At 39.0% G+C, this 25,920-nt stretch overlaps 5 protein-coding genes across 9 annotated transcripts in view; 3 read left to right on the plus strand and 2 right to left on the minus strand.

Annotated features, from left to right (window-relative positions):
• Positions 1-390: 390 nt before the first annotated feature.
• Positions 391-6,752, plus strand: kcnj12b (potassium inwardly rectifying channel subfamily J member 12b). Of its 2 annotated transcripts, none has more exons than XM_032538716.1 (3): positions 391-1,009; positions 2,364-3,192; positions 3,281-6,752. In XM_032538716.1, the coding sequence occupies exon 3, from the start codon at positions 3,411-3,413 to the stop codon at positions 4,686-4,688; it is 1,278 nt and encodes a 425-aa protein (XP_032394607.1). In that variant the 5' UTR covers positions 391-1,009; positions 2,364-3,192; positions 3,281-3,410; the 3' UTR covers positions 4,689-6,752. The 2 variants fall into 2 exon arrangements, with proteins under 2 accessions (XP_032394607.1, XP_032394608.1); XM_032538717.1 differs by lacking the exon at positions 2,364-3,192 and having other exon boundaries at positions 396-597; positions 869-1,009.
• A 5,224-nt stretch (positions 6,753-11,976) lies between these two features.
• tufm (Tu translation elongation factor, mitochondrial) lies at positions 11,977-17,657 on the minus strand. 2 transcript variants are annotated; one of them, XM_032538713.1, is made up of 10 exons: positions 17,394-17,657; positions 16,540-16,586; positions 16,315-16,453; positions 15,914-16,080; positions 15,467-15,736; positions 15,098-15,230; positions 14,811-14,915; positions 14,297-14,448; positions 12,872-12,984; positions 11,977-12,433 (listed from the first exon to the last, which is right to left on the minus strand). In XM_032538713.1, the coding sequence occupies exons 1-10, from the start codon at positions 17,428-17,430 to the stop codon at positions 12,256-12,258; spliced, it is 1,341 nt and encodes a 446-aa protein (XP_032394604.1). In that variant the 5' UTR covers positions 17,431-17,657; the 3' UTR covers positions 11,977-12,255. The 2 variants fall into 2 exon arrangements, with proteins under 2 accessions (XP_032394604.1, XP_032394603.1); XM_032538712.1 differs by having other exon boundaries at positions 11,977-12,426; positions 12,865-12,984; positions 17,394-17,656.
• Positions 17,658-18,010: 353 nt separating this feature from the next.
• Positions 18,011-21,646, plus strand: hspbp1 (HSPA (heat shock 70kDa) binding protein, cytoplasmic cochaperone 1). Of its 2 annotated transcripts, none has more exons than XM_032538730.1 (8): positions 18,011-18,091; positions 18,694-18,824; positions 19,434-19,650; positions 19,822-20,046; positions 20,255-20,410; positions 20,711-20,807; positions 20,922-21,033; positions 21,369-21,646. In XM_032538730.1, the coding sequence occupies exons 2-8, from the start codon at positions 18,705-18,707 to the stop codon at positions 21,447-21,449; spliced, it is 1,008 nt and encodes a 335-aa protein (XP_032394621.1). In that variant the 5' UTR covers positions 18,011-18,091; positions 18,694-18,704; the 3' UTR covers positions 21,450-21,646. The 2 variants fall into 2 exon arrangements, with proteins under 2 accessions (XP_032394621.1, XP_032394620.1); XM_032538729.1 differs by lacking the exon at positions 18,011-18,091 and adding an exon at positions 18,207-18,396.
• A 450-nt stretch (positions 21,647-22,096) lies between these two features.
• Positions 22,097-23,992, minus strand: tmem86b (transmembrane protein 86B). The gene is made up of 3 exons (XM_032538737.1): positions 23,704-23,992; positions 23,303-23,546; positions 22,097-22,832 (listed from the first exon to the last, which is right to left on the minus strand). Exons 1-3 carry the CDS (start codon positions 23,752-23,754, stop codon positions 22,378-22,380), a joined length of 750 nt encoding a protein of 249 aa, XP_032394628.1. The 5' UTR covers positions 23,755-23,992; the 3' UTR covers positions 22,097-22,377.
• An 850-nt stretch (positions 23,993-24,842) lies between these two features.
• The window catches only part of aspdh (aspartate dehydrogenase domain containing), a 2,679-nt gene continuing 1,601 nt past the window's right edge, over positions 24,843-25,920 (plus strand). The window contains exons 1-4 of one of the 2 annotated variants that reach the window (XM_032538736.1): positions 24,843-24,917; positions 25,044-25,106; positions 25,230-25,374; positions 25,500-25,584. In XM_032538736.1, the coding sequence (XP_032394627.1) occupies positions 25,052-25,106; positions 25,230-25,374; positions 25,500-25,584 (285 nt within the window). In that variant the 5' untranslated portion in view covers positions 24,843-24,917; positions 25,044-25,051. The remainder of the gene's footprint in view (positions 24,918-25,043; positions 25,107-25,229; positions 25,375-25,499; positions 25,585-25,920) is intronic. The other variant, XM_032538735.1, reaches the window with a different exon arrangement.

Here is a 25,920-nt window from a genome sequence, read left to right on the forward strand (position 1 = left end):
GATACACTCATTATTCACTGATTTCCTCCTTCCTCCAGCCATGCACACACACAAGACAAATGAGTGATTTTCAGCAAGGAACTGCCTACATGGGCTTTTCAAAGTCCAGCGTGTTCAACAGGAGCTGCTTTGCTTTATGAATGAGTCAAAATGGAGTTTGTTTTCAGTTAGAAAATAAAGACAACATTATAGAGTATGGCAGTGAATTAGAAGTGTTAACTTTACTTCCATTTATACCCACCTAATTACCTCTGGACCAATAATACACCCAATGTGCCAATCTAGAAATTAATCGTACATGTTTGTGTTCTGGTCATAGCTGGTCTCTCTGGTACACATCAGTCCTAGTCCTTGGTAGGGGAAGAGCACTTCGTCTCCAAATGCCAAGAATCTACAGTGACACCGTGAAGGGAGGGGGAGGACGAGAGCTGAGCAGTGAGCAATAGTTCACTGGATGTGGGATACAGAGTGGGATCTGCAGCAGAACAAGATCAGATAGCTGATATACCAAGAAAGTGTAAGACTGTCAACTGCCCATGACTCTGAAATAAGCTGTGAGGGACTAATTTTGTGAATGGATTGGACCCTAAAGGCCATGTGAGTCCTACAGACATTTAATTTAAGAAAGCTGTTATCAAGTCGTTCTGCTATTTCAGTGGTTCAAATTATGACTTCAGTTCTTCACTAAAGTCATTTTCTAATTTCTTGTCTGGTCTGATCAACTGGATATCAGTCGAGCAATAACTTTGGAGGACTTGACAGAAGGAGCAATTGTAATGCCCTGCGTATTGAGTGGAAAAAGAGACACATTTAAAGTAGGAGGCACAGACATGATGGTACTCTGTGGCCATTTACTTCTCTGCCTCAGGAGGATAGAGTGGTTCTACCCGTAACAAAAGAGAAGATTTGAAGAAAGCTCAAGGAGAAGGATGCAGCAGTTTGGCTAAAAGACCTGGGAGAAAAAAGGAAAGTTGGAAATTAACATTTATTGGGAAGACCTGCATACAAGGTAAGCTGCTTTAGACAGAAAAAAACATAAATATAATACTGTAGCCAAGACCTTTTAAAAGAGACCTGTGGGCTGTCTCTCATTATTTAATTCAAACATATTTGGATATATATTATATCTTGATACAATTTAATTTAAAGTACTCAATGAGTTTGAAGATTATGTGACAACAATAAAAAATAGTCTACTTGGAAATCAGTGTGAACAAATCAAACCATACCCTGAGATTATATCGTGATCAGGAGAGAAACAGACTCATCTGTGCTCCAGTGCTGAGTTCACAGCCCAGCAGGCAAAGAGTGGCTCCTTTGAGAGCTGAGAAGCAGTCAGACAGAACATTAGATATTAATAACCTTTGCTTCCTAGCAACTAGAGCATTGAGAAACAGAAACTACTGCATAAAAACACACACATATCCATACTCAAACATGCACATAATGTCAAATTTGTTGTTATCAATTGTCATCCTGGAGTCTGTACTCGGTTCAGGTCGAGGGTTGAATCTGTACAGAAAGTATATATCAAATTCATAATTTACTTTAAGTTACTGTTCTGTACAATGTATTGATGTCTATAGCTATAGTGTATCAATAGTGGGGACACCTGCACGGCAGCCTTTGTGACCCCATTTGGTTATTTAGGAGGATGAAATCTCAGTTGCTTTATAAGTCCCATTCGTTGAGGCACATTATTTGATGTTCAACTGCATCTTGCCTCTTGAAATAAAAAAAGCATTTCACTGTTCTTATACACATATGACAATAAACTTGAACTAATCAACAACCAGCCATCATCAGGTAAAAAATTCAATATGCCCAACATTTTTTGTTTATGACCAAATACCTACCACATGAATGTCAGTGTAGCTTTGTACTAATTAGCACATGTTAGCATGCCAACATGCTAAACTATTAGCAATAGCAATGGTTACCATTATACGAGCATGTTAGCATGTTGCTAACACAGAGCCACTAACATGGCTGTAGATTGTTACACATTAACTATAAACCTGTTGCTGATAATACCCTGGAATCTCAATTGTCTTCCTTTGTGTAATGTGTTTCTGTGTGAACAGGATGCTGAGAAGGAATCTGATTAAATTTACCATATAATACTGGTTCTTACTATCAATAACCATTCAAAACTTCATGGCACACAGTTTGCTGGAAGTCACATGGAAACTGTAACACATTTTATTTCTAGGACGTGTTGGAGGCTGCAATTGGATGAAGTTTCCCTTTTTTAGAATATTATTTCCGTTAATGTGCCTGAAGTGATTCCATCGATTACCATCAAACCATTTGGATCTGAAGCCTTTTCTATGATATCCAATTTTCTGCCCCGTCTTTTTCAGCCCATATTATTTTCCAGTCCAGCCTCACAAGGGAATCACACAGCCTCATCACAGTACTCCAGTGACTCTAATAGTTGTGCCAGCTGGAGGAAACAGAAGATACGTCACATAAAATGGCAGGGCATTGGATTAGCTGGCTATTTCTGTACCTTGTTGATTAGAGATACATATATTGTATCCACCAGAGTATTCCCAATAGAGCAGGGTTGAAAGAGAGGAAGGACAGAAAATAAAATGTCTGAAAGGATATGTTAAAATTTAAATGTAGTTATGTTTGAAATCTATGTAAAACTGTATCATTTGCATGCCTGTCCTAAATTGTGTAGCGTAAATAAATCCATGTCTCAACAGCACCAAAACACCTAATTGTAAATTACATTCATCAACAACATTTATATTGAGAGGAAAAACAATCAAGAGTTGTTACTAAATCACCAGTTACTAGGAAAGCTTTGTAAATCAAGCCATTATTAGTAACCATCTCCTTAACAATATGGGTTGACAGTGAGTGAATCTTTAGAAAAGTCTATATCTTGTTTAAGTATATCATAAATAGCAGAAGTCTGTCCTAAACAAGCAGTCAAAAGTAGTTATAATAAAAAGTATGGAACAAAGAGACAATGTGTAGATAGAGAATGTATGTTATTTCAAACTGAAGTTCTTTTATCTTACACTGAAGCTACTTACGAGGAAAATTTGAAGGGGAAATGTACATCATGTTCATTGGCCGTGTCCAGTGTATTTAATGTGTAATGTTTCTGCTGGGTCTGGAAGCAGCAACACGTTAATGTACTATTACAAACATTACTGTATGTCTGTTCAAACAAAGGTACATTAATTCATATTTCACTTTTCAGGTGATATCGTCACTTTACATTTATACAAATACTAACATTTTACCTGTCCTTCCTTTACAGGAAAATACTTTTGTGCCTCACTTCTCAATTCCAGTTGACACAGACACTGTTTTGGGCGGAGCTGTGCACTTCCTCTGAGCCTTGTCCCTTTTTTATATGATCCAAACACATCGCTGTGCCCCACTGAGGCATGAGTGTGGGAAGGGCCCACCATCACAGCTTTGTGTCCTGTGAAGAAGACGGCCTGAGACTAAGTACCATGCCTGCTGTGGGCAGCTTCGGTAATGGCAAGATTCACACAAGACGCAAATACCACAGCCGGTTTGTCAGCAAGGCTGGACAATGCAACATCCACTTTTCAAACATGGATGAGAAGTCACAGCGGTACATATCTGACATTTTCACCACGTGTGTGGACGTCCGCTGGCGATACATGTTCTTGCTATTCAGCCTGGTGTTTGTGGTGTCCTGGCTAACTTTCGGCCTGGCATACTGGGTCATTGGCCTCCTACACGGTGACATGGAACATCCTAAAGAGAATGACAACTTTGTTCCTTGTGTCATGCAGGTTAACACCTTTGTGGCAGCTTTCCTGTTCTCTGTTGAGACCCAGACAACCATTGGGTATGGTGCTCGCTGTGTGACAGAGGAATGCCCAGTTGCTATCTTCATGGTGGTCTTTCAGTCCATCATGGGCTGCATCATCGATGCCTTCATGATCGGTGCCATCATGGCCAAGATGGCAAGGCCCAAAAAACGTGCAGAGACTCTACTGTTCAGCCACAATGCAGTCATCGCTTTGCGCGATGGGAAACTGTGCTTCATGTTTAGGGTTGCTAATCTAAGGAAGAGCCACATTGTGGAAGCTCATGTACGAGCCCAGCTTGTCAAACCCCGTTACACAGAGGAAGGCGAATACATCCCCTTGGATCAGATTGACATGAACGTAGGTTATGACAATGGCACAGACCGCCTTTTTCTGGTTGCACCCCTGACTGTCATACATGAGATTAATGAAGAAAGTCCACTGTTTGGCATAAGTAAACAAGATCTTGAAACATCTGACTTTGAGATAGTAATTATACTTGAGGGGTTGGTGGAGGCCACAGCCATGACGACGCAGGCACGCAGCTCTTACCTACCTTCAGAGATTCTGTGGGGTCACCGCTTTGAGCCCGTCATCTTTGAGGAGAAGAGCCAGTACAGGATAGATTATGCTTACTTTCACAAAACATACGAAGTACTGTCCACCCCCAGATGCAGTGCCAAGGACATGGAGAGAAAATTCCCAACATCTGGCGCCAACTCTTTCTGCTATGAGAATGAGCTGGTCTTCATCAGCAAAGATGAGGAGGAGGAGGGGTATGTGGAGAAAGAGGAAGACCGAAAGTGTTCAACAGAGCTAGTGAATGAGCAGGCCATTCCTGGGGATGATCAAAAGTCCTCCCATAAAGAATCAGAGATCTAACCTTTGGCTGTTGCTAGTTTGGTTTGTTTTTGGATGCAGAGCAGTGCAAGCGTCATGTGAAGAGCCCTATGACTGTCGTTCTCCTGACATGAGGATACCAATAAAGGTGGAGAAACTGCCGTAATGATCTCCGTCAGAAAAGCAAGAACATTTCTCGTTGGATTTATTCTTGTGCTTTCCCGAAAATTATGGAGCTTTAATGAAAAACAACCTGTCATGTTTCAATTTTCAGACAAAACTAGTCATAAAGTCTATGACAATAGCAAAGTTTTGTATGAATATTTTGAGAAATGTTTCATAGTTTGCAACAAGTGTGGAGTGAAACTGACACTTTGCAGATGATGTTTAGGAAACTAAACCTTGGGAATATTTCTCCTGATTAATTTGGTAAAAAACAGAAGTGTAGATTATCAGTGGATTTTCCTCTTAATGATATTACTTTTGTGAACAATAAGACTAAATATTCTACATTATACAATGTAGAATATTGAAGTTGGCATACATACTAATATACAGTACATGCATGCATGTATAATCTAACTATGGGGGGCACATGACAAGGTAGAGTTTTAAATATTTCTATCACAAAAAGGGAAGACATTTATGAATATATTAGCCAGTGAGAAACATTTGACCTCAGTAGATATAAATGTGTAGTTTCTTTTTCAACAGTTTACCAGAAACGTTTTTGAGAATAAACTGAGTGACTGAGCTTTTTTTACCAAGCCCTGCTCCCCTTGGTGTTGCTACACCTGTGAAACTTTTCATTCTTCCAAAGCAACATGCAATTTACAATAATAAGTAGATTTAACGCTCGAAAGCAAGTATTTTCAGAAACAATGGGTCCTTGATTTGAGGCAGTGGTAGACAAAAGCTTATCATTTTTTAGCAGACAATCGTTGATTACATTTCACTCTCACTGGCTAAAAGCTAGACAGCCCACAAAAAAAACTGACTGCCTGTTTACTTCACAGTATTTCAAAAGTGAGTTTTTCAAGATATGCCTCTTTTAAGTTTTAAGGCCAAATCCAAAATAACACCAATATTGACCACGGGAACCTCGCACACAAGACAAATACAGTACTAAGAATATATCTGAGAGTGTCTCTTAAAGAATATTCTCATATTTACATGTTCTGTAATCACTTGTATTAATATATATATATATATATATATATATATATATATATATATATATATATATATCTTAATACAATTTAATTTAAAGTACTTAATGAGTTTGAAGATTATGTGATTTGTCTAACTGGAAATCAGTGTAAACAATTTAAACCATACCTTGAGATAACCCTTGGCACATTACATTAATGTGAAAACAAGCAGACATGCAGGCAATCAAGAAACATTTATTCAATCGCGTGTCTCGCATTTTTAATTGCGAGACATAAGCGTCCTAATTTATATATACTTTTTCTCAGTTCTTCTCCAGAGGCATTATTCTCTTTCTTTCTCTTACTATTAATGTGTAAAGTAATAAAGAGTTTAGGTCAGACTGTGTACCACTGCTTCACTCATCCCAGGTGAGATTACTTTGTTTTCCCTCCACATTTCTCAAACTAATAGCTCCATGTGGGTGCACTTACTACACCTGACTGCCATTTCAGCAAATTTCAACACATTTGTATTTGCAGTATATCTTGCTGACTTGTGCCGAAAATATCAGAATGGGCTTGCTTCAGAAACAAATTGTGGTTCCACTGATATTTGAACCAAGTCAGAGGACAGATAGCTAATTTGTACATTTGTTAGGCCGTTATTGTAAATAAATCTTTATTGTTTTGGTTTTAACATCTTTCTGGCTGAAGAGACACTAAGTATTAAAACGTTGTCGAAAACAATCTGTGTTAATGTCATACATGTCTTAATCAAAGCAAGAAACTGGAAATACTCTCTTTGCTTGATGGACTGAAGTAATGTCTACTGAACTGAACGACCTCTTGTCTTCCACTAAATGCATTTGAAGCAATCTGATTCTTTGAGTTGTACTTTGTTTTCCTCACATAAGGTTTTAGTTTGTTGTGTGAGACAACAATATATAAATTGACATAAAAAGAAGTTGATTACCACAATAAAATATATCTCACAAAGCAAACAGTTTTCTTTTTCCTTCATGGCAGACAGACAAAAAGGGCAGGGATTATTTTAACAATACACAACTGTTGAATGCATTTGTTGTTGAGTTAAAACAAATAAATGGGATGGTAAAGTGGGAGCTATTTGATAAACATGGAGGAATGGATTGTAGTTTATGGCAGTGATTTGGTGGGATGATATCTGGTTGGGGTCAGAGGTTTCTTCTTTCACTCTTATGCAACCAATCAGGCATGTCTTTGCATATGTACAGACAAGACTTGGCAGTACCGCTTGATTTCACTGCCCTGTAACCTTGAACACACGCGCACACACACACACACACACACACACACAGCACACACACACACACACACACACACACACACACACACACACACACACACACACACACACACACACACACACATAAACATGAACATAGACACAGCACACAACTGCTACTGATGGTAAATGCTTATTAATGCTTGTTAAAAGTCATGTGAAATGGACAGATATGAATGCAATATCATTGTATCTATGGGTTGGTGGTACCTACTGTACATCCAAGATCTTGTATATGACCTGTCAGCTAAGGAGCTAAAGAGCGAGTGTATGAGATATTAAACTTTTATCCTGGCATCAAGTCCCATCCCGTGACATTCAGCCAAATATTCTACTCTTTCACGCATTTAACTTTCAGGAAGTAATCTTGAGCGACAAATGACAGTCTCTTTCTTACTTTAAGAGTGCTGCATCCGTTGTGCGGTGCTGTGTGATGGAAGGAGCACTGAGAATAAACTGAGCTTCTCACCCACTCGGCAGTGTTGGAGGATGAAGAAGCCGTGGAGGGTCAGTCTTCCAACATGCAGAGTGGGTTGTTGAAAGGCAAATTTGGCCTTAATTGCAGCAGTTCTATTCTTTGCTGGTTTCCCTCAGCTGCCAGAGGGAGGTGGAGGGTGGAAAAAAGTAATATGATGCAACAGCTGCACTTCTTCTCCTTTAGCCATCACTCCAGATATACAAGACCTGATTCATTAGGGCCCAAGCGCCGACAGCGGTGAAGGCCCAATTGAAACTGAAGGAAGTATTCCTTCTTTCTTTCTTCCAGGGGCTTAACATACTCAAAAACTCACCAAAATTGGCGGTCGCATCAAGTCTGGTGAAAATGTATGTAATTTAAGGGTTTCTGACAAAAATGGCTCGCCAGTGTCCCCTACAAAGTGAAAAAAAAATTTAGCCCCTGTGGTACGTTTAACGTAGAGTAACGAAACTTGGTACACTTATGTAGCATGTCAAGATGTACAAACATGCTCATTGGAGCAATACCCTAAACCCAACAAGAGGGCCACCATTTTGAATTGAAAGTTCAAAATAAAGCGGATTCTGATTCTGAAATTAGTGAAATTATGGCCATTTCCACATGTCGTACTTTGACAAACTCCTCCTAGAGATTTCATCCGATCAACTTCAAATTTGGTCTTTGCCATCATAAGACCTTAGAGACAAGGCATAATGCCACTTGAGTTTAAGAATTTGTGTTTGAAAACATGAAATCCCCTAAATAAGTATCCTCAGTCAGGGCCAATGGACCAAAAACCCCAAAAGCTCCCAGAGGACAGCTTGATTGCTCTCTCTGACATAAAAGTAGTAGATACAAAGCTGTTAATGTCTTTCTGGTGCCATTTTAATATACCTCGGCTAAAAATGTCAATTCAATGTTTTGGATGCTCTTTGGCTTGTTGTGTTTCTGGAATGTAACCATCCATCTAGGCAAGACTCTGATGTAAAGAGCTTCTGGTCAGAGTCAGTCATTGTGTTGGAAGATGAGCTGGAAATAAGCCTTAAAGTATTGTCGTCCTTGCCGTAGAGATGTGATATCAACTCAGGACAGATCAACTCAAGGAAATCATTCTTACCACATTCCTGTTACCATATTACAGTTCCATTTCCATTCACAGCCAGATCAGATAGCTAAGAAAGTGTTGTTTTATTCTTTTGAGGGGTGTGGAGAGTTTAAAGGTTAGAGGAGTGAACTTATGAATGGAAGATTGCTGGTTGGAAAAAACCCTGACTGGGAAAATGTGATAAAGGAAAGGTTTTAGAAATCAGAGTGCATTAGCCTGTAATTCAAACAGCTGTCTAACTGTCCCCAGGTGAAGCTACACAAAGGAGACCGAGAGAATTGTCTTTACTTTCAAAAACAAAAGAAAAATCAATGTACAACACCTAACACTTAACACTGAAATATTCAGCATGGCTTATCCTATAATAATAATAATATTAATCATAATAATAAAAAAAACAATGTTTTCACTTGAATTTTTACCTCACTATAATTTAGTCATAATCAGACATTCTCTGAAATTATCAGCACATTTTAAGCGTTTATTAATGTATTTCTATATAACACAGTATAAACTGTTATCCCATATTAGTTGACTTTACTAGAAATGTGTGTGGAAACCTGTTGCCTTAAACCGTCTAAGTTTTTACACAAGGTGAAACTTAACGGGTGAAGTTGTATTAACACAGAGCGGTAAGTTGATGCAGTAGACAAATCCAGTTTACATTAGTCGTCCTTACTAAAAATCATTAGTAAACATAAATGATTTGTTTCTGGAGTCGTGTTATCTAAAATAAGCAGGTTAAAGCTGTAGAGCATAACTTAAAATAGAGTGAAGATAATTACCTTTTCTGAAGAGTGCATCATGTTTTTTTAATCCTCAGTGTCCTCATCGGCCACTAGCAACTGCATGGAGGAGGGGTGGGGGTGGTGCGTGATCACGGAAGGCTTGTATCATGCTGATGCGCCAACAGTTTTGTTGTCATTATTAAGAATTCCTTATGGAGGAGACAAAAACTGTGCACTGTGGCTTTAAACATGAAAAGAAACATAAATATAAAAGATGAGGCCACTTATCATTACCAAATATACCTTTTTGACAGTATCACAAAAACCAGAAATAGAATCACTACAGATAACATCAAGATTTTCCAATGTATTGTACTGCGTGGAAAATTTCAGTCAGAAATCAGAGTTTCTTGTTTCCCATCTGCGTATATGCCACTGAACGCTTTCTCAGTGCCCTGACCCCCTCAGTCGCCCATCAGTGTTTTGAATGAAGGTTTTTTTTCCCCCGTATTTCAGCACTTTTACAATGTTGCATTGGTCCTTTTTTTTTCAATTGCTAATTATGTCTTTGAATGCTTCACTGAAGGATTTAGTTGTTGATAAATATATTAACACTTAAAAAGGTCTATAGCGGCTTCCAACTACATTGTAGTAGTTTATAAACCAGTATTTGTTACATGCAAATAAGGTGGTTGAAGTCCAGTGTCACCTTTACTTTTATTATTGAGGCAATCAAACTAATAATGTTTAAAGCTGACAGTGTAATGTATCTCATGTATTTATGTACAACACAGCTGTTGTCAACATGAACAACATGTGAACACGTGTCTTAACATGATTCGGCAAACATCAGCCACAGGTGAACACTGATTTGAACCACATCCAGTGGATCAGCACTATCCTCGTGATCCAGTTAAAGCAGAGTATTACTAGTGTTTACTGTCTGATCATCTGTCTCTCAAAGTTATTTTGCTTATGGAGACATTCACCCTCCAGCTGAGCACATCACTCAGTACTACTAGAAGCCTCGACTCCTGCAGACATACAGTATTTGATTACAGCAACAGGCTGATTGGATTACAGGAGGCACTGACTCAAATACCTACAGCAAACACAGAGCAACTGGAGAACTTCCTGCTGGTTATTATTGAGCAGAAAGGACGCTAACAAACACCAACAGGCTCATTGTGGACTATCAAGCTGATATGATCTACTAAATAAAGCTATACCTTCATAAACCATTAGGATCTCCAATGTCAACCACACTTGAGGATAATTTCTCTCAGGCTTTTTTACTTTTTTACTTGCATTTTTTGAAATATGTTAGATCCATATGTGTTTGTGTTATGTCGTGAATGTGAAAATGAACTGCTACCTCTTCTGTCAGCTCTAGCCACTGAAAAGTAAGTGGAGAAATCAGGCCAATTACAAAAGCTGGTCAGTCTGACGTCATATTGCTGAGCTCATTACTATTCATGAGCTTGCCCAGTTGCGCTGGGTAAAGGATGCTGATAACCAAGCTGTCATTGGATAGCCATTAGCCAATCAGAGTCAAGCAGCTTAGCTCGTTGAATTTGAATGAGAACCAGCACAAATCAAGTCTTCATGCAGGCTTTCTATGCCACGCTAGAATGGCTTTAAACATTTTTTACACAGAAAATGTTACAGAGTCCATAGTAGAACTTCAGACATTACCACAAACTAATGAAATACGTGCGGCAGGGCATCTTTAAGACTGTAAATGGAGCAATTGACAAAACTATTTTTTAATAGAACCATAAGATGACTGACAGAAGTTTGTGGAAAAGGTGCACTGTGCCTCCTTCGGTGTGTGGGGTGTACTTTTCTGTATGTTGTCATCTGGACCAATGTTTTGCATTTTTATTTGGCTCTTTAAATAAAAATTTAAAAATGTTATAACAAAAAAGAAAAAGATACTGACAGACGTATTGTATGGTGCTTAAGTATTACATTAATTGCTGCAATACTTGGTACACTTTATTTTACTCTATTTTAAGTACATATTAAACCTTTTTAATAAAGGAATACTTTATCTGACCTTGAAGGCACAACAGGAGAGTCAGACAAGTCAAACTTGTAATCCATCACCTCTCACGCTAGCACACCACGCTGAAGTGATCAGCAGGGTTATCGCTTTCATTACATTTCAAAACATCTTCACCTAGTTGACTAATGGAGTTTATAGTCCAAATATGTCAATAAATATATTAAGCTCAAATTGTAGAATGAATGTAATGTTTAAGTTATCAGTTTTATTTTATTCAACTCTTTTACAGCTAATCAGTAAAAATACAGTTAAGAAAGATGCTCTGACTTCCTCTTTCCTGCTTCCATGTGACATATTAACCTTGTTGATCTTGTAACATGCAGTAATATGCAAATCGCACAGGCCTTTTTCATGAAACACATTTTGACTTGGCAGTATTTATGCATAGCACATGTAACAGAAAGGAATATACTTCTTGTTTATTTATAAAATGTTCTTTTTTGTGCATTTGCTTTTGGAAAATCACCTGGCTAGCAAATACCACTAAACAAAGGAGGCATTATTAAATAGATTTTATTACATTAATGACGGATTTTTGACAGTTTGGGCTTTAAACATAAAACCAGTGCTAAACATTTCAGATATTTTGGTTGGGTAAACCCTAACAGAGCCATGCATTTATTTGAGTCAATTTCTGTTTGAGGTTTGTGCATGGGTTTATGCTATTTGCATGTTTCTATTATTTGAATTGACCAGACAGACAACCACAGACCCTTCCTCCCCGCACCCCGAGCATACCCTCCCCCCATCCCAGTCCTCTCTGCTGAGTTTCCCTTTCAGCCCCAGTTGCACTGGTCTTCATCTTTAACTGCCAGGATGTCTGTGACCAGGCCGGTGCCGATGGTTCTATTTCCGTCTCTCAGAGTGAACCTCTGGCCTTTCTCCAAAACCATTGGCTGGCGGAGCGTGAGCGTCAAGGAAGTGTCCTCCCCTGGCATCACCATTTCCTTAACAAAGATGACAACGACAGACAGAGTGGTTACTGTCCTTCAAAATCCTATTGTACTACATTGTTTACAAATGCAAGAAGCATAAAAAGTAAATTATGTTTTTATGTTGAAAACATATAAACTGGTGTACACCAACACCCTATTTGCAAATACATAGTGATGCGCTGTAATAAAATTAAAATCCAACTGGTCTGAATTCAATACTACCTTTTTTGAAACTTATAATTCAATTATATTAAATAAATAAAGCCATTTGAGCGTAAATTTTTGAATCTCTATGTACATATGTGACCTGAAACATACTGAAGTTACATAAAGTACATTAAGATAAGATAACATAAATACATGCACTAGCTGCGTGAACTGTTTTGGATGGGACTCAAACCCTTTTTTAAAAACATCCATTCACTGACAGTCCGACACACACAAACAAACCTTGCCGTCGGGCAGAGTGACTCTGCAGGCCATGTCCCAGGTTAGAGAGAACATGACGGGCATGAAGTTGGTGACAAAAGGTTTGTGTCTGCCTCCCTCTTCCTTACTCAGAACATACACCTGTAATACAAGAAGCACAAACATGTCACACACACATCAACTTTTCAGTTACTAGACGGTGACGTGTGCATTTTTATTTTAAAGCTGAAGTGCCTCCCCCCTCTGGCTGTGAGATTAATTACACAAACACTGGGGACATGCTTAAGAGAAGCAGCTGCATGCTGTGGTCTCTCCATCCTTGCTGCATGTCAAAGTATTGAGTAAAACAGGTAGACTGACATATTGTGTAACCAATCAGGGAGCCAAACTAGCAGCTAATAGGCTTAATTAGCACTGTGTGAACTCATTAGGCAAGGGCTTGAATGTAACAGACGTTCATTTGCATCATTGCACTCTGTCAAATAGTAAAAATTAAACAAAACACATACAAAAACAACATTAACATCCTATGTCTAACTATTTAGCTTTGGGAGTAGATACAGTGTCTGTAGTCATGTTTTCGTCAGCGTATTTTTATGTGCATTTTGAAGTATCACATTAGAAATTGTTGATGGAAACAGCACAAAAAACGTCCTTAATTCCGCAAAGAAGTTTTTAAGCTCGCGTGAGGTGGTTTTTGCACCTCACGCGAGCTTAAAAACTTCTTTGCGGAATCTTTTTTGAAAAAAGAATTAATGCAAAAAAATTGGAGATGGAAACAGCCTTGCTGACTAAGTTGTGATGTAGCGAAGGTGTAGCTCACATGACGATAGTCCGGTATCCACTGTATGGGGGAGGGATCGAGATGTGGGTCCCATCCAGTGCGCTGTACCCTTGTGACACAACGTGCGTAGTGGAGTTGCGGTACGCTATAGCCTGTGCCTCAGCCACGTCGGGTAATTGGTTCAATAGCTCGAATCAAATGGGCCTGCACACGGCGTATACACAGTATACATACACCGTTCACTGCTATACACAGCAGTGAACGGTTGTCGCTGACACCAAATGTCTCTTCCACAACCCTGTATTCTGCACAGGTGGCCAACTTGTACAATGCTTCTTCTCTCCATTTAGCCAAAGAACTTAGCTTCTAAACTCTTTGATTTAGCAAGCCGGATTGCAATCTACGACCATGCGTAACGTCAATTTGAGAAGCATAGTTTATTTGCTCTAAACCAGTTGATGGGAACATTTCTAATTTGCATTATTCTTTTCTGCGACATTTTTAAAAGTTTGCTTTAAATTCTCTTGACAATTAGATGGAAACATGACTTGTGTCCGGCATCTGTCTGGTCTCACAGTTTGCTTTCAAAACTGCTCTTTGGCCAGTAGTAATGTAATAAATAAAAATAAATGTGACTATTAGTCTGTCAATAGGTTTGTGCTCTCAGACCTGGGCCTTGATTTTCTGGTAAGGCTGGATGGATCCTGGTTTACACATCACCATTCCTCTCCTTATATCTTCTCTCTTCAGTCCTCGGACCAGAGCGCCCAGGTTGTCTCCGGCTTCTGCCCGGTCCAGAGACTTGTGGAACATCTCAATACCTAAACAAAATAGGCTAGGTGAAATTCTTGTGTCAACACCACCACTCATACAGTGAAGTATAATTTAAGCTAAACATATCAGCACATAATCACCCATACAGTGGTTGTTCAACTGGGCTAACATTTTGAGGTTGTGAAGGTCATGTTATATGATTCATATTTAGATACTCAAACAATTCAGTGAGGCCCTAATGCCATGTATGGAGGTGTCTCCATTTATAAAGTTTCTCCACTCATTGATTCAGATTTTTCCTTTATATTGTGACCTGTCTGCAAATTTGTCAAGCTGTGGTAATGAGCTTTGTAAGTAACAAAACAGCTCCTCCTGAGTTTCAGGTGCTTTTCCCCCCCCTTATGCTCACCTGTAACCACTGACTTGAAGCTGCGATTGTGGCCCACAAACTCACAGTCGTCTCCTTTCTTGATGATACCCCTCTCCATAGTGCCCGTCACCACTGTACCTCTGCCTGAAGGACACAAATGATAACACTCAAATTTAGAGCATATAACTTTTTCACGTCACTAACATCTGACTCGTTTTGAGTTGGTGCAATTTTACAGCTAGGAGGTGCAAGTCAGTCATAAAACGTTACCACTGAACAGAGGCAACTACAGAAAAGGGCAAGTTGCATTTCTTGTAGTTTCCTACCTGGGATTGAGTAAACTCCTTCAATGGGCAGAAGAAAAGCTTTTTCCAGCTCTCTTTTGGGCAGAGGAACGTAAGAATCCACAATCTCCAGCAGACTCATCACTGCATTTACACCGAGTTCAGGCTCTCTGTTCTGAGATGGAGGAAAACAAAAATCATTAAGTCAAATCACATCTAGATGCCTCCCGTTAGAGAATCAAAATTTACTGCAATTAGCCACAAGATTCTGCTGACTGAACCATTATTTTGACTATAGCTCGTTGTTAAAACCATGCAAAAGTGGCTGACAGAGCTGTAAACCACTAGTAGTTAAGATCAGCAAAGTATTATTTAAATTGTAAGAAAAATGACTGCCAGCGTTCCCCTCACCTCCAGGGCGCAGAGGGCTGAGCCTATCACAACTGGTGTGTTCTCGCCATCATAGCCGAACTCTGTGAGCAGCTCGCGGATCTCGATCTCCACCAGTTCCACCATCTCTCGGTCCTCCACGGCGTCAGCCTTGTTGATAAAAACCACAACATGCTCGACCCCAATCTGTCTGGCCAACAGGAGGTGCTCTCGTGTCTGAGGCATCTGGCCGTCAGTGGCTGCCACCACCAGGATGCAGCCGTCCATCTGAGCGGTGCCTGTAATCATGTTCTAAAAAAAGAACATGTCGAGGTAATTAATTACACTTAAGTTGTTTATAATGTAAATAATTAAAGTTGAAATGCTTAAGGAGAAACAAGGATTCTGATCAGTTAAAATAACAACAAAGCTGCATTATGTTCAGCACTTTCCAGGCCAGGCCCGTTGCTTTGTAGAAAGGCAGATTACCTTGACATAGTCAGCATGACCAGGGCAGTCTGTGTGAGCATAATGTCTGTTGGCTGTGGTGTATTCTACATGAGAGGCATTGATGGTGATTCCTCTGGCCTTCTCTTCAGGGGCATTGTCAATGTCCTCGTACTTTTTATAGTTAGCACCACCAGCGTCAGCGAGCACTGAAGACCCAAAAGCACACCAAGGTCACATTTCTGATTTCTTGTTACCCAAAACTACACACACACACACACACACACACACACACACACACACACACACATATATATATAAATGAGGAATCACATTTTTTTTGTAGGTTATAAGAGCAAACTCAGTCTCTAGATCCAAGTAATGTTAGATTTAAGGTAATCTGGGCCAGTATAGAGTAAAACACAGGATGTCAGTGACTCCACCTTTTGTGATGGCAGCAGTCAGGGTTGTCTTTCCGTGATCAACATGACCAATTGTTCCAATGTTCACATGGGGCTTGTCCCTGCTGTATGTCTTCTTAGCCTCGGCAGCAAAGGTCCGCCGACTCAGGGGCACAGCAGACTAAAAGACAAAAAAAGCACAGGAATTATACAGTTTCAAAATCCATGTTAAACAGTCTGTAGACTGCAGTTTGTGTGCACACTCACCAACTTAAAGGAGCTGTGCAGGAGGCATGGCGAAGACAGCTGAAGAGCTGAGAAGAGGGAAACAAAATATGAGAATTACATAAATTTTGAAAATGGCTGATTATTTGACATGACTATCTAGTGTATAATTCCACCATGTGTTCCAGTAAACCCTTTTTAGAGAGACATTTAAACTATTATTTTTCCTTTTTCAGTCTCACTGCAAAATATACAGTATGTAGACATCTGTTGATAGCAATAATTTGTCTCCATTTTCAGTTCATACATCTTTGCTGACTATCTAATATAAAATAATGCCAGGGTCAAATAATTAAGGAGGTAAAGCATCAGTCATTTGAATTCAAAACAAACACTCACATACTTTAAAATAAGCATGAATGTTTTGCACTCTCGTGATTATCTGATGATAGAAACTGGAGTATGTCAGAGTTTTTGAATCTGATTTACAGTTTACATCAGGTAATTAGCTGAAAGCAGCGCTGTAGCAGCTTGTATTTAGCTAACAAACCATTTGAAGCAGAAGGGAAGACCCGACACTGTCATTCTCCTCCAAATGAGCTGCTGTTAGTTGGTTTCAATATCTAGCTGTCTACAATATTAGCTAGTTTCAATCATGATTCATCAGTCAGTTCTCATTCTCAGCTAGCTGTATCGTTATCTAACAATCATTGGTAACGTGACCTTGCGCTGCTATTGAAGCGACAGCAGCATCTCTTTTTCCATGATAGAATATGTTTCTACAAACCCAAATAACATATTATTTTATGTGCAGAACAAACATGGGTGCTATGAATCAATCAAGCACTAGAAATGCATATAGAGTCCTTTACTACAAGAAAAGTAAGCTAATTTACCGGAGAAACACGCACGCAGTCCCACAAGCGCCGCCATCTTGGATGTTGAGGCAAAACCAAGACGATCATAAAATGAAGAGAGTACCTCACCAGCTCCAATATTGTCGCCCACGACAAAAATGGCGTTGTGGCGTTTCAAACAGATTGGTTAGAACGGTATACTAGTAGAATACTACCACCACAAATGGTGTTAATTGTGTTTTCAATACCACTAGGCTACTACTAATGATAATAATACACATGAAGACACGACTACAAGTTATTCAATAAGAGAAAGTGCCAAACTTCAGGTTTTAGGATACGAGCAGATCAGACTGAGTAGTTTTTTAAGTTATTTTAAAAGCTAATGTTTTGTATTCATTTCTCCAACTTCCTTATTTTATGTGTGGCATGTGTGGAAAATAGTTTGCTTTTTCCTTGTCACGCTTTTAACAAATGTGTTAATATCAAAATCTAAATCAATCGTCAAAATCAGATATGTTGTAACAATATTTTGGGGCTGCACGACATGAGGAAATTATCATTATTTTGTTGCAATTAATTGAAATTTCACGAGGTGCGATTCCTATCTTATCTTACTTTTACTGTTACTCTCTGAACGTCGTGCGTACCAACGTCACTGATTTACCTTAAACATGCTAATACGCGGAGTTTCTGTAGAAAAAGGTAGTTTACTGTTGTGCCTTTTAAATGCCAAGGTAATAATACTGTCAATTTTACAATATTATAATTTTAAAGTACTGAATTAGCATAGAAAATATGAATACTTAAATGACACAGGAGACAAGGAAAGAGTTCAGAAAAACATTTTGCTTGCCAATTTGGTTCAAGGTTTACGGTACAGCATGGCAGCCTCTTGCTACTCGTGGGAGCAGCTAACGTTACGTTAGCTAGAATGTTCTTCTAGCCTATTCGTGTATCTGTGTTAAAGGGAAGTTAACTTGTTTTAAAAAGACCCAGTGTGTCTATTTTTCCAATACAGCTTTATAGGACTCTTGTAAAGGTAAATTGTGTTAAGATTAAGGATTATATAGCTACTGCGTTTTTTAATTTTTTTTTAATTTAGCATGATTCTAGTGATGTAAACTAATTAGCTGTAACGTTACTGTCGAATTTCAGTGAATGGGGTCCTAGAGGTAGTGCAAGGGTAATGCCAGGGTCATCAGAGAGTAAAGTTTAAAACTGTCTTCTGGGTTTGCTTCCTGTATATTTGATTCATTTTCACAGGCCCTGTCTACTGCACATCATTTCTGAATCCGGTTGTCCTTGTCTTGTTGATGTTTCTTGTTTTGCACCTCAGCAGTGCACATCATGGCAGAAGACAGACCAACTAGGAGATATCCCCAGAACCTTCAGGGGGTCCTGCGTCTAGCAGTGGATGCTGGTTCAGCCGCAGAGGGTCCTGCCACTGTTGAACCCATGTCAGAGGAGGTGAGGGCCTGTTAAAAATACATTGCACCTAACACACAACGCATACAACGTTTGTTCCAGACTTTCTAGTCCACGTCAGTTAGTTCTCACGTTACTTTAGACTAGCTAGTCTTTTTTTGGTTATTGATTGTTTAAACTCAAGCGGGAAAAGCCCATATTTACTGGTGTCAACTACTACAATTTTAAGATTTGTTGTTTTTCTTTTCTATGCTTTTGAAGTAAACATCTTGGAATTTTTGCGACATGGACTGTGGGAAATTGTAAAAGGCTATTTTATGTCATTTATTGATGATGAAACTAATTTTAGTTACAGCCCTAGACACAAGTGCTCTTCAAGTGCTCAAAACTTTTGCAGGCATTGTTCCAACACAAGGTTATATGTTATCCATTGTTTCTCACAATGTCTCTCTCTCTCTCTATCAGAACCAAAACAAAATGTATCCCAGTGCCCCATGGTTTCTTCTGAAATTATAACAATGATAATATTTAATAATGATTTTCTAAAAGGACAGTCCATTTTAGGGAGTACAGGTTTTTAATTTGGACCCATGAAGACCTCTAACTTTCATCAATGGTGAGCAACATTCTTGTACTCTTTATTTGTTACAGAGGAAGACATGGCTGGGAGATGCTCTTGCAGAAGTCTGTAAAGGCCCAATGGATGAAGTGGAGCAGATAAAGCACTGCTTGGCCGTCTTAAGCAAAGAAGGAAGGAGAGAAAGGGAGCGAGAAGGAGAGGAGGAGAGGGATGAAGAGGACGAAGATGAGCGGGAATCAGCCTTTGAATTGCTGTCAGAGTTGTGTGAGAACCTGGACAATGCTAGAGGTTTGTTATAAACAGTATTAGAGTTGATATTTTCCAAGCAGTTGTTAGCATGGACTTTGAACTACTAGCTGACTGGAGGTTATGAAAAACATATATAAAAAAATAAAACAAAACAAATACACTAGATGTTGGTCCTATCCTGACTTTGTCCCCTATTCCTGTGCTTCACAGACCTAATGACTCTTGGTGGACTGGAATTGTGCCTATCCCAGTATCTGTGTCATGCCCAAAGTGGACTGAGGTGGCGTGCTGCCCATCTTATTGCTATCTGTGCCCAGAACATGTCGCAGGTGCAGGTCCACTTGTTTAGCATCGGGGCATTGCCAAAACTGCTGCAGCTGACAGACTCAGACCCCCACCCCACCGTCAGAGTGAAAGCCCTTTATGCTGTGTCATGTGAGTATGACAAAGCTACAAAAATTCGCTCAATGTTGAATACGGTTTACTTGAAACTGGCTAATAATGTTACTGACTAGTAGTTTGATCAGAAGCATTAATTGTTTTTTCTGACAGCATTTAAAGAGTGTAAAAACTTTAGACTAGATTTGACGTTCAGGATACAGTTCTCAGAACAGACTGTAACTGTATCCTGTTGTGACTTCAGGTCTGGTTCGAGAGCAAGAGGCAGGACTCCAGGCATTCTTGTCCCATGATGGCTTCTCAATGCTGATGCGAGGCATGCAGTCGGACAACGAAAAGCTCAGAACTAAGTCTGCATTCCTTCTGCTAAACCTGCTCATGTCACATCCTGAACAGAAAGGTACGAATGAGAGAAGAATCAAAAAAGAACAGTGTGTTTAACTAAGTCTGGGGTGTTTTTTTGCCATCACAGCTTAAGTCTGAACATCTGGCAATGATTGACCTGTAAAATCCTATTCTGTAAATTAAAAGATCCGATATTCACACATAAAAAAAAAGCTATGACCAACAGATCACTCATTATTTTACAAAAAGAAGTTTGCTAATGATAATTATAATAGCCTGTAGCCTGTAACTGATGACTGATGAGCTGGCAGTTTGGACTGATATATTATCTATATATTTGTCCTTCTTTCTGCAGACACAGTTGTTTCCATGGGTATGATACAGCAGCTGGTATCTATTCTTCGCACACCACACGCAGATTTCCATGAACATGTGCTTGGCGCCCTTTGCTGGTAAGAAACATCTTCTCTTAATTTCAACTTTGCTTTCTCCAACACTCACAAGTTGACATTAATTCATTGTTCATTAGTAGTTATACTCTTTTGTGTGTCTGATGTATTGTCTAGTCTGGTGGAAGACTGTCCACAGGGTCTCAAAGAGTGCAGGAATCCTGCTTTGGGTCTGGAGGAGTTACTCAGACAGCTATCCAAAGAGCTCCAAGGAAAAGAAGAAAGCCAGGTAATGCCTATGGTTTTAATCCTGATGGTAAAATATGGTAAACTTTGGTTGTTGTGTGAATGTAGACCTAAACAATTCTTTTAGTCCTTTTTACTTTTATAAGCAAGCAGAAGAGAGTAAACGTGTACAACAATATTGAAATAGTAAGTCTAAAGAAAAAGCAACAAACTTCTGACTTAATGCATTTTTAAGTGCCAACTAGAAGCCATCCATAAGACAATTATACTTTTAGGCAAATGAAGATATCAGTAAAAAAAAAAAAATCTATTGTCTAGGACAAAGCTTTATTGTTGTCCAGGAAACAACATTCAAAGTCACAGTTTTGTTTCCAACAGGAAGAACTGGACTTCTGTGAGCGTATGAGGGTTACTTGTTTCCGCGGGCAGCAGTCAGAGGACAATGGGATGGATCGCTGAAGTCTTATTTACCTCACCTGGTTTGGTATCAGTGTGCAAAGATGTAAAGAATAGAACACTTATGATCTGGATTGTAGATGTTGAGCAAAGTTTTTGTCTATTAGGACAGATGCTGTCCATATTTTGCATGCAGTGCGGGAGCTGGATTGTACTGTGTAAATAGCTCTAATGTATAAAAATACTTCTCAAGTAGGCTGTTACTTTTAGTCCAGTGTTTTCATTTCTTCACATCTTAAATGTAATACCTAACCAAATACCAATCTCCCTCACAGGTAGTATGTATTTTCTGTTTGAGTTGTTAATATTTACATCCTGAATGTTAATTTAGTTGCACATGCAACCAGGAATTAATTGTTGTAAGTTAGCATTGTCTGAAATCTCTGAGTTAAAGTTTATTCATTTCCTTTTAGTTGATTGTCTCTTACAAAATTTCTCAGAATTATGGACATTGTTTATGTTTTACACCATATTTATTTATTAATAATAAAACAACATTGGAGTATTTATACATGTAATAGCCAGCTTACAAATGAAAAATGTTGCCATCACATGCACAACCTACACATAAACATGGATGTCATGCAAAATTAAAATATTTTGGCACAATTCAGAGAATACAGATATTATTCTAAAGTGATATTTGTGGGGTTTCTTTAAGTTTTGTTACCATGGTATTTTAACATGTTATGACTATTTGTATGATATTTCAAATGCAAACTGGAAACACATAGTAAAATATCTTGACATTGAAAAATGCTCTTTTTATCTCTTGTAGCTGTCAAGTGCTGACCAGTAGAAGAACTGTCCTATTTTCCTCTTTGTCCTTCTTTGATTGGTTCACATAAAAAAAACTCAAAGACCTACGAAAGTATTAATAGGTAGTTTTAGGGTGATGGAGGTACTTCAGACTTATCCACAGAGATGCTGATTAGGACCTCTTCCATTTTGCAAAGTCATCCTTCTCCACTGCCTTTACATCACCCACAGCTATTAGTAGCTGTGCCAAATAATATGTCACCATGACAATAGCATTACCATGCTCAATTGGATCTGTCACCTTGAAAACCTGCAGAGCCAATGACAGGTCAGACACCAGGAAAGACAAACTTCCCAACAGTGTTGCCGCATGGCAGGTTCTGATGGCTAATGCCCCCATTACAGAAATTAAAACAACGTAGACCCCCACAGCTGGAAGCAGTATGTCTGAGTTTGGTGCCTTCTGCAGAAATGGATAAATGTAGATGTAGAAACCTCCTCCCACCATGAACAGGATCAGATATAGAAAACGGATCCAGGAGGACGAGGAAGAGGAATGTGCCACATAGCGACTGGAGAGGAAGGTGAGTGAGTACAGCAAATGAGCCACAGCAAATGCACCCATTCCTGAAACAGATGTGTGACATGTTAAGGACCTACAGTACATCAATAAATAGGCCAATCAATTATTTGCTTAATGAAAGTGCAACTTAAATTTAGAGGGTTCTTTTGATCACATAACACATTTATATTTTGTATACAAATAAAACTTTATTTGTCACAACTGCAGTACAATGTAGGGAAATTCAATCTGCATTTAACCTATCCTAAGCATTAGGAGCAGTAGACAGACATACAGTGCCCGAGGAGCATTTTGGGGTTCTTGCTCAAGGACACTGACATTTGGCTGCAGATGTCTGGGATCAAACCACCAATCTTGTAGTTGATGGCTGACCCCCTCTATACTCTGTGCAACATGCCATTACATGAGGTACTAAACGTGCAATGTACATTCTCTAATTATAAAGCCAACCTGCAGCTTATTTTGCATTTGGAAAGTGCCTAGATTTGTATTTCATTGATGAACAAATTCTTACCATGCAGAAAAAGCTCAGGCCATACCAGACAGCAGTCACCAACAGCAGAGAAGAGGAGTCCTCCTGCCACACCCAAGACACTCTGCCCTCCATTCCAGCTCAGCACTGCTGCAGCCAATAGGAGTGTTGGTGCTGATTTGATACCCGCAGATATGATGGAAGCGGGTGAGTCAGGCGTCCACAGGTAGAAGTACACAGCTGTGGATAAAAAGAAAGGCGAGAGAGAAAAAAGGAGAGCACAGGACTGATAGAGAGGAAATTACAGAAAGAAAGGGGAGACATGTCACAGCATAAATTTGAAGAGTTGGCTGAAATTATGAGTTTATCCTTTTCACATCGAGAAAATTAAACTAACATGAACAACTATTGGCCAATGATTGGTTGTAAGGAATATTTGGTACCATGTTTCTCCTCTGCCTTCTGTCATAGGCAGCTGTCTCAAGGATGTCCATTGTCTCAGAATCAGAACTGCCGTAGGCTCAAGCAGATGTCCCAGCTGGATCCTTCTACGCACCTTGTATTTTATCTCCTGTCTTTGCCAATCTGCCTTTACGGTCTTTGTCACCAACACATAATCCTCAGATCTTCTTGTCCTGTTCCCCTGTCTCAAATCTCTGCTGTGTCTCTCTATGTTGGTATTTCACAGCAAATGAACTTTGGACTGATCCTTGCCTTCTGATTGTACTCAGATAATCAGTGTTCTCCGTGTTGAGTTCTCATGGACAAACGGCTGACCTTTCACCTCTTCTGCTGGGCTATATTGGTGACACAAACACACAAGGGGCAAAGTTGAACTAGTATGAAACTCGTGTGATAAAGGTCCTTTTTTATTGCTGTACATGTAAACTTCTGGTGATTGTTGGTAATGTCAAATTAATGGTGTGGTAATGGGCAGAAAGGGATTTCTTTTGATAGAGTCCTTTAAATCATATCTATTAACCTTGTAGGTGATGCAAAATGAACTATTGATCTCTGCAACAACTTTGACCACAGAGAGAAAAAGACTCTTGTATGTCAAGGCTGGAAACTGTGTTTTCACAACTGTTTAATGTCAAAGCAAAAACTATTTGCCAACATATGTTTACAATGTGATATGTGACACATTTTGAGGGGTTTTGTTCAAAGGATAATCTTAATAAAGAAAAAAAATGATTTTACATTGCATTGTATTGTAGTTCACCAGATGGCCACACTGCTTTCAATTGCTCCAACAAGAACAGAAAAAAACAGAGCTATAAATATAAAAGCAATATAGTTTAAACAAAAAAAGGAAACACATAGTTACATTGTGCATGCAGGAGAAATGTAAATGGGTTGATTGATGTACAGTACATGTAATAAGTAATATAAGTAATGTGAATCAATGTATGTCTCATCTGTCATACACTGTTTGTTTTTTTGTTGCACTTTACTAGAGATTCTGAATGCACTTGAAATTGCTTGAATGGATGGAAGCTCATTGGTGTGATAATTTCACACACTGAGAACTATCAATGATTAACTATGGCCTCTCTAAACTTTGTACTGTGATTTCCCACAATTCCCGGAGTTGTGGGCCGTTTGTTGTGCTTCACATTGGGAGAAGCGCAGCTCTGCAGAGGTGTTGGATTATCTGGTGAGTAAAGCAATAAATAAAATGTTATAGATGTAAAAATAGGAAGTAATGTTGAAAGCAGACTTGTATATGTCTGTTTTGGTTTGTGTTATTCTAGGCTATTCTCAGCATGTTTTCTTTTGTCAGCACAGGACATGGCAACCAGCTCTTCATTCCAAAGGATTGGTGTTGTAGGTTATGGACATCTAGGTGTGAACTCCCCCTTTAAAACACTTTCTGACATATTACATTGTAAGATTTTATTATATGAGTATTTTGCTTAGATCAATGCATGTGTGTGTGTGTGCATGTGCATGTGTGCGTGCACTTTAGGGCAGTTCCTGGTGGAGAGGATCCTTAAAGATGGAGCTGCTCTCGGTCTAACACTGGCTTTTGTTTGGAACAGAAATGTTGACAAGCTCAAAGGTTTGGTTCCTGATGAACTCATACTTGGTGACCTAGCCTCCTTTGCAGAAAGGTGCACAAGCTCATATTTTAAACACCAGTATTTGGATCTTATGTGATCTCTGTGCTAGCATAGACAACATGCACAGAATGTTTCGTGACATATTTTTAAAATAATTTTCAAACTGTGTTTTACAGGCGATGTGACGTGATTGTAGAAGTGTGCCATCCCAAGATAGTCAAAGAATTTGGGCTTGACTTCTTGTCTACGTCTCACTTCATGGTGAGATTCTCCTCTGTTTATGTGGAAGATGTGGTTGTTGCAAACCAGGGTTTTTCATTTTTCTATTTTGTAACATTTATAGAGAGCTAGATTAGCCTTGATAAACCATTTGCTTCGGATGTTCCTGCTCCTCAACTGTAGACTACAGCAGGTAAGAGTAAGAGTGGTGACAAAGTGTGTTCATGTTTATCAGTGAGGCTTTTTTATTAACTGGACAGTCTGGTTTATTCTAAAAAGGTAATTTAGTTATATTATTTTGGTTTTCTGTATTTTAGGGCTACTTAATATGTTAGGGCAACCGTCTGATATGTTATGAATTTTAACATAGTAGCATTG

This window comes from Etheostoma spectabile, chromosome 15, assembly GCF_008692095.1.
Source record: "Etheostoma spectabile isolate EspeVRDwgs_2016 chromosome 15, UIUC_Espe_1.0, whole genome shotgun sequence".
Classification (NCBI taxonomy): domain Eukaryota; kingdom Metazoa; phylum Chordata; class Actinopteri; order Perciformes; family Percidae; genus Etheostoma; species Etheostoma spectabile.

Excerpts from the sequence above, each read along its gene's own strand:
- tmem86b (XM_032538737.1), bottom strand. The coding sequence starts at position 23,754 with ATGGACATCCTTGAGACAGCTGCCTATGACAGAAGGCAGAGGAGAAAC. Across the intron at positions 23,547-23,703 it reads GAAGGCAGAGGAGAAACATG|TCCTGTGCTCTCCTTTTTTC; the intron begins GTACCAAATATT and ends CCTCTCTATCAG. Across the intron at positions 22,833-23,302 it reads GCCTGAGCTTTTTCTGCATG|GAATGGGTGCATTTGCTGTG; the intron begins GTAAGAATTTGT and ends CATCTGTTTCAG.
- kcnj12b (XM_032538716.1), top strand. The coding sequence starts at position 3,411 with ATGAGTGTGGGAAGGGCCCACCATCACAGCTTTGTGTCCTGTGAAGAA.
- tufm (XM_032538713.1), bottom strand. The coding sequence starts at position 17,430 with ATGGCGGCGCTTGTGGGACTGCGTGCGTGTTTCTCCG. Across the intron at positions 16,454-16,539 it reads TGCACAGCTCCTTTAAGTTG|TCTGCTGTGCCCCTGAGTCG; the intron begins GTGAGTGTGCAC and ends TTTGTCTTTTAG. Across the intron at positions 12,434-12,871 it reads TGCAGAGTCACTCTGCCCGA|TGTTAAGGAAATGGTGATGC; the intron begins CGGCAAGGTTTG and ends CGTTGTCATCTT.
- hspbp1 (XM_032538730.1), top strand. The coding sequence starts at position 18,705 with ATGGCAGAAGACAGACCAACTAGGAGATATCCCCAGAACCTTCAGGGG. Across the intron at positions 18,825-19,433 it reads TTGAACCCATGTCAGAGGAG|AGGAAGACATGGCTGGGAGA; the intron begins GTGAGGGCCTGT and ends TATTTGTTACAG. Across the intron at positions 20,808-20,921 it reads GTGCTTGGCGCCCTTTGCTG|TCTGGTGGAAGACTGTCCAC; the intron begins GTAAGAAACATC and ends TGTATTGTCTAG.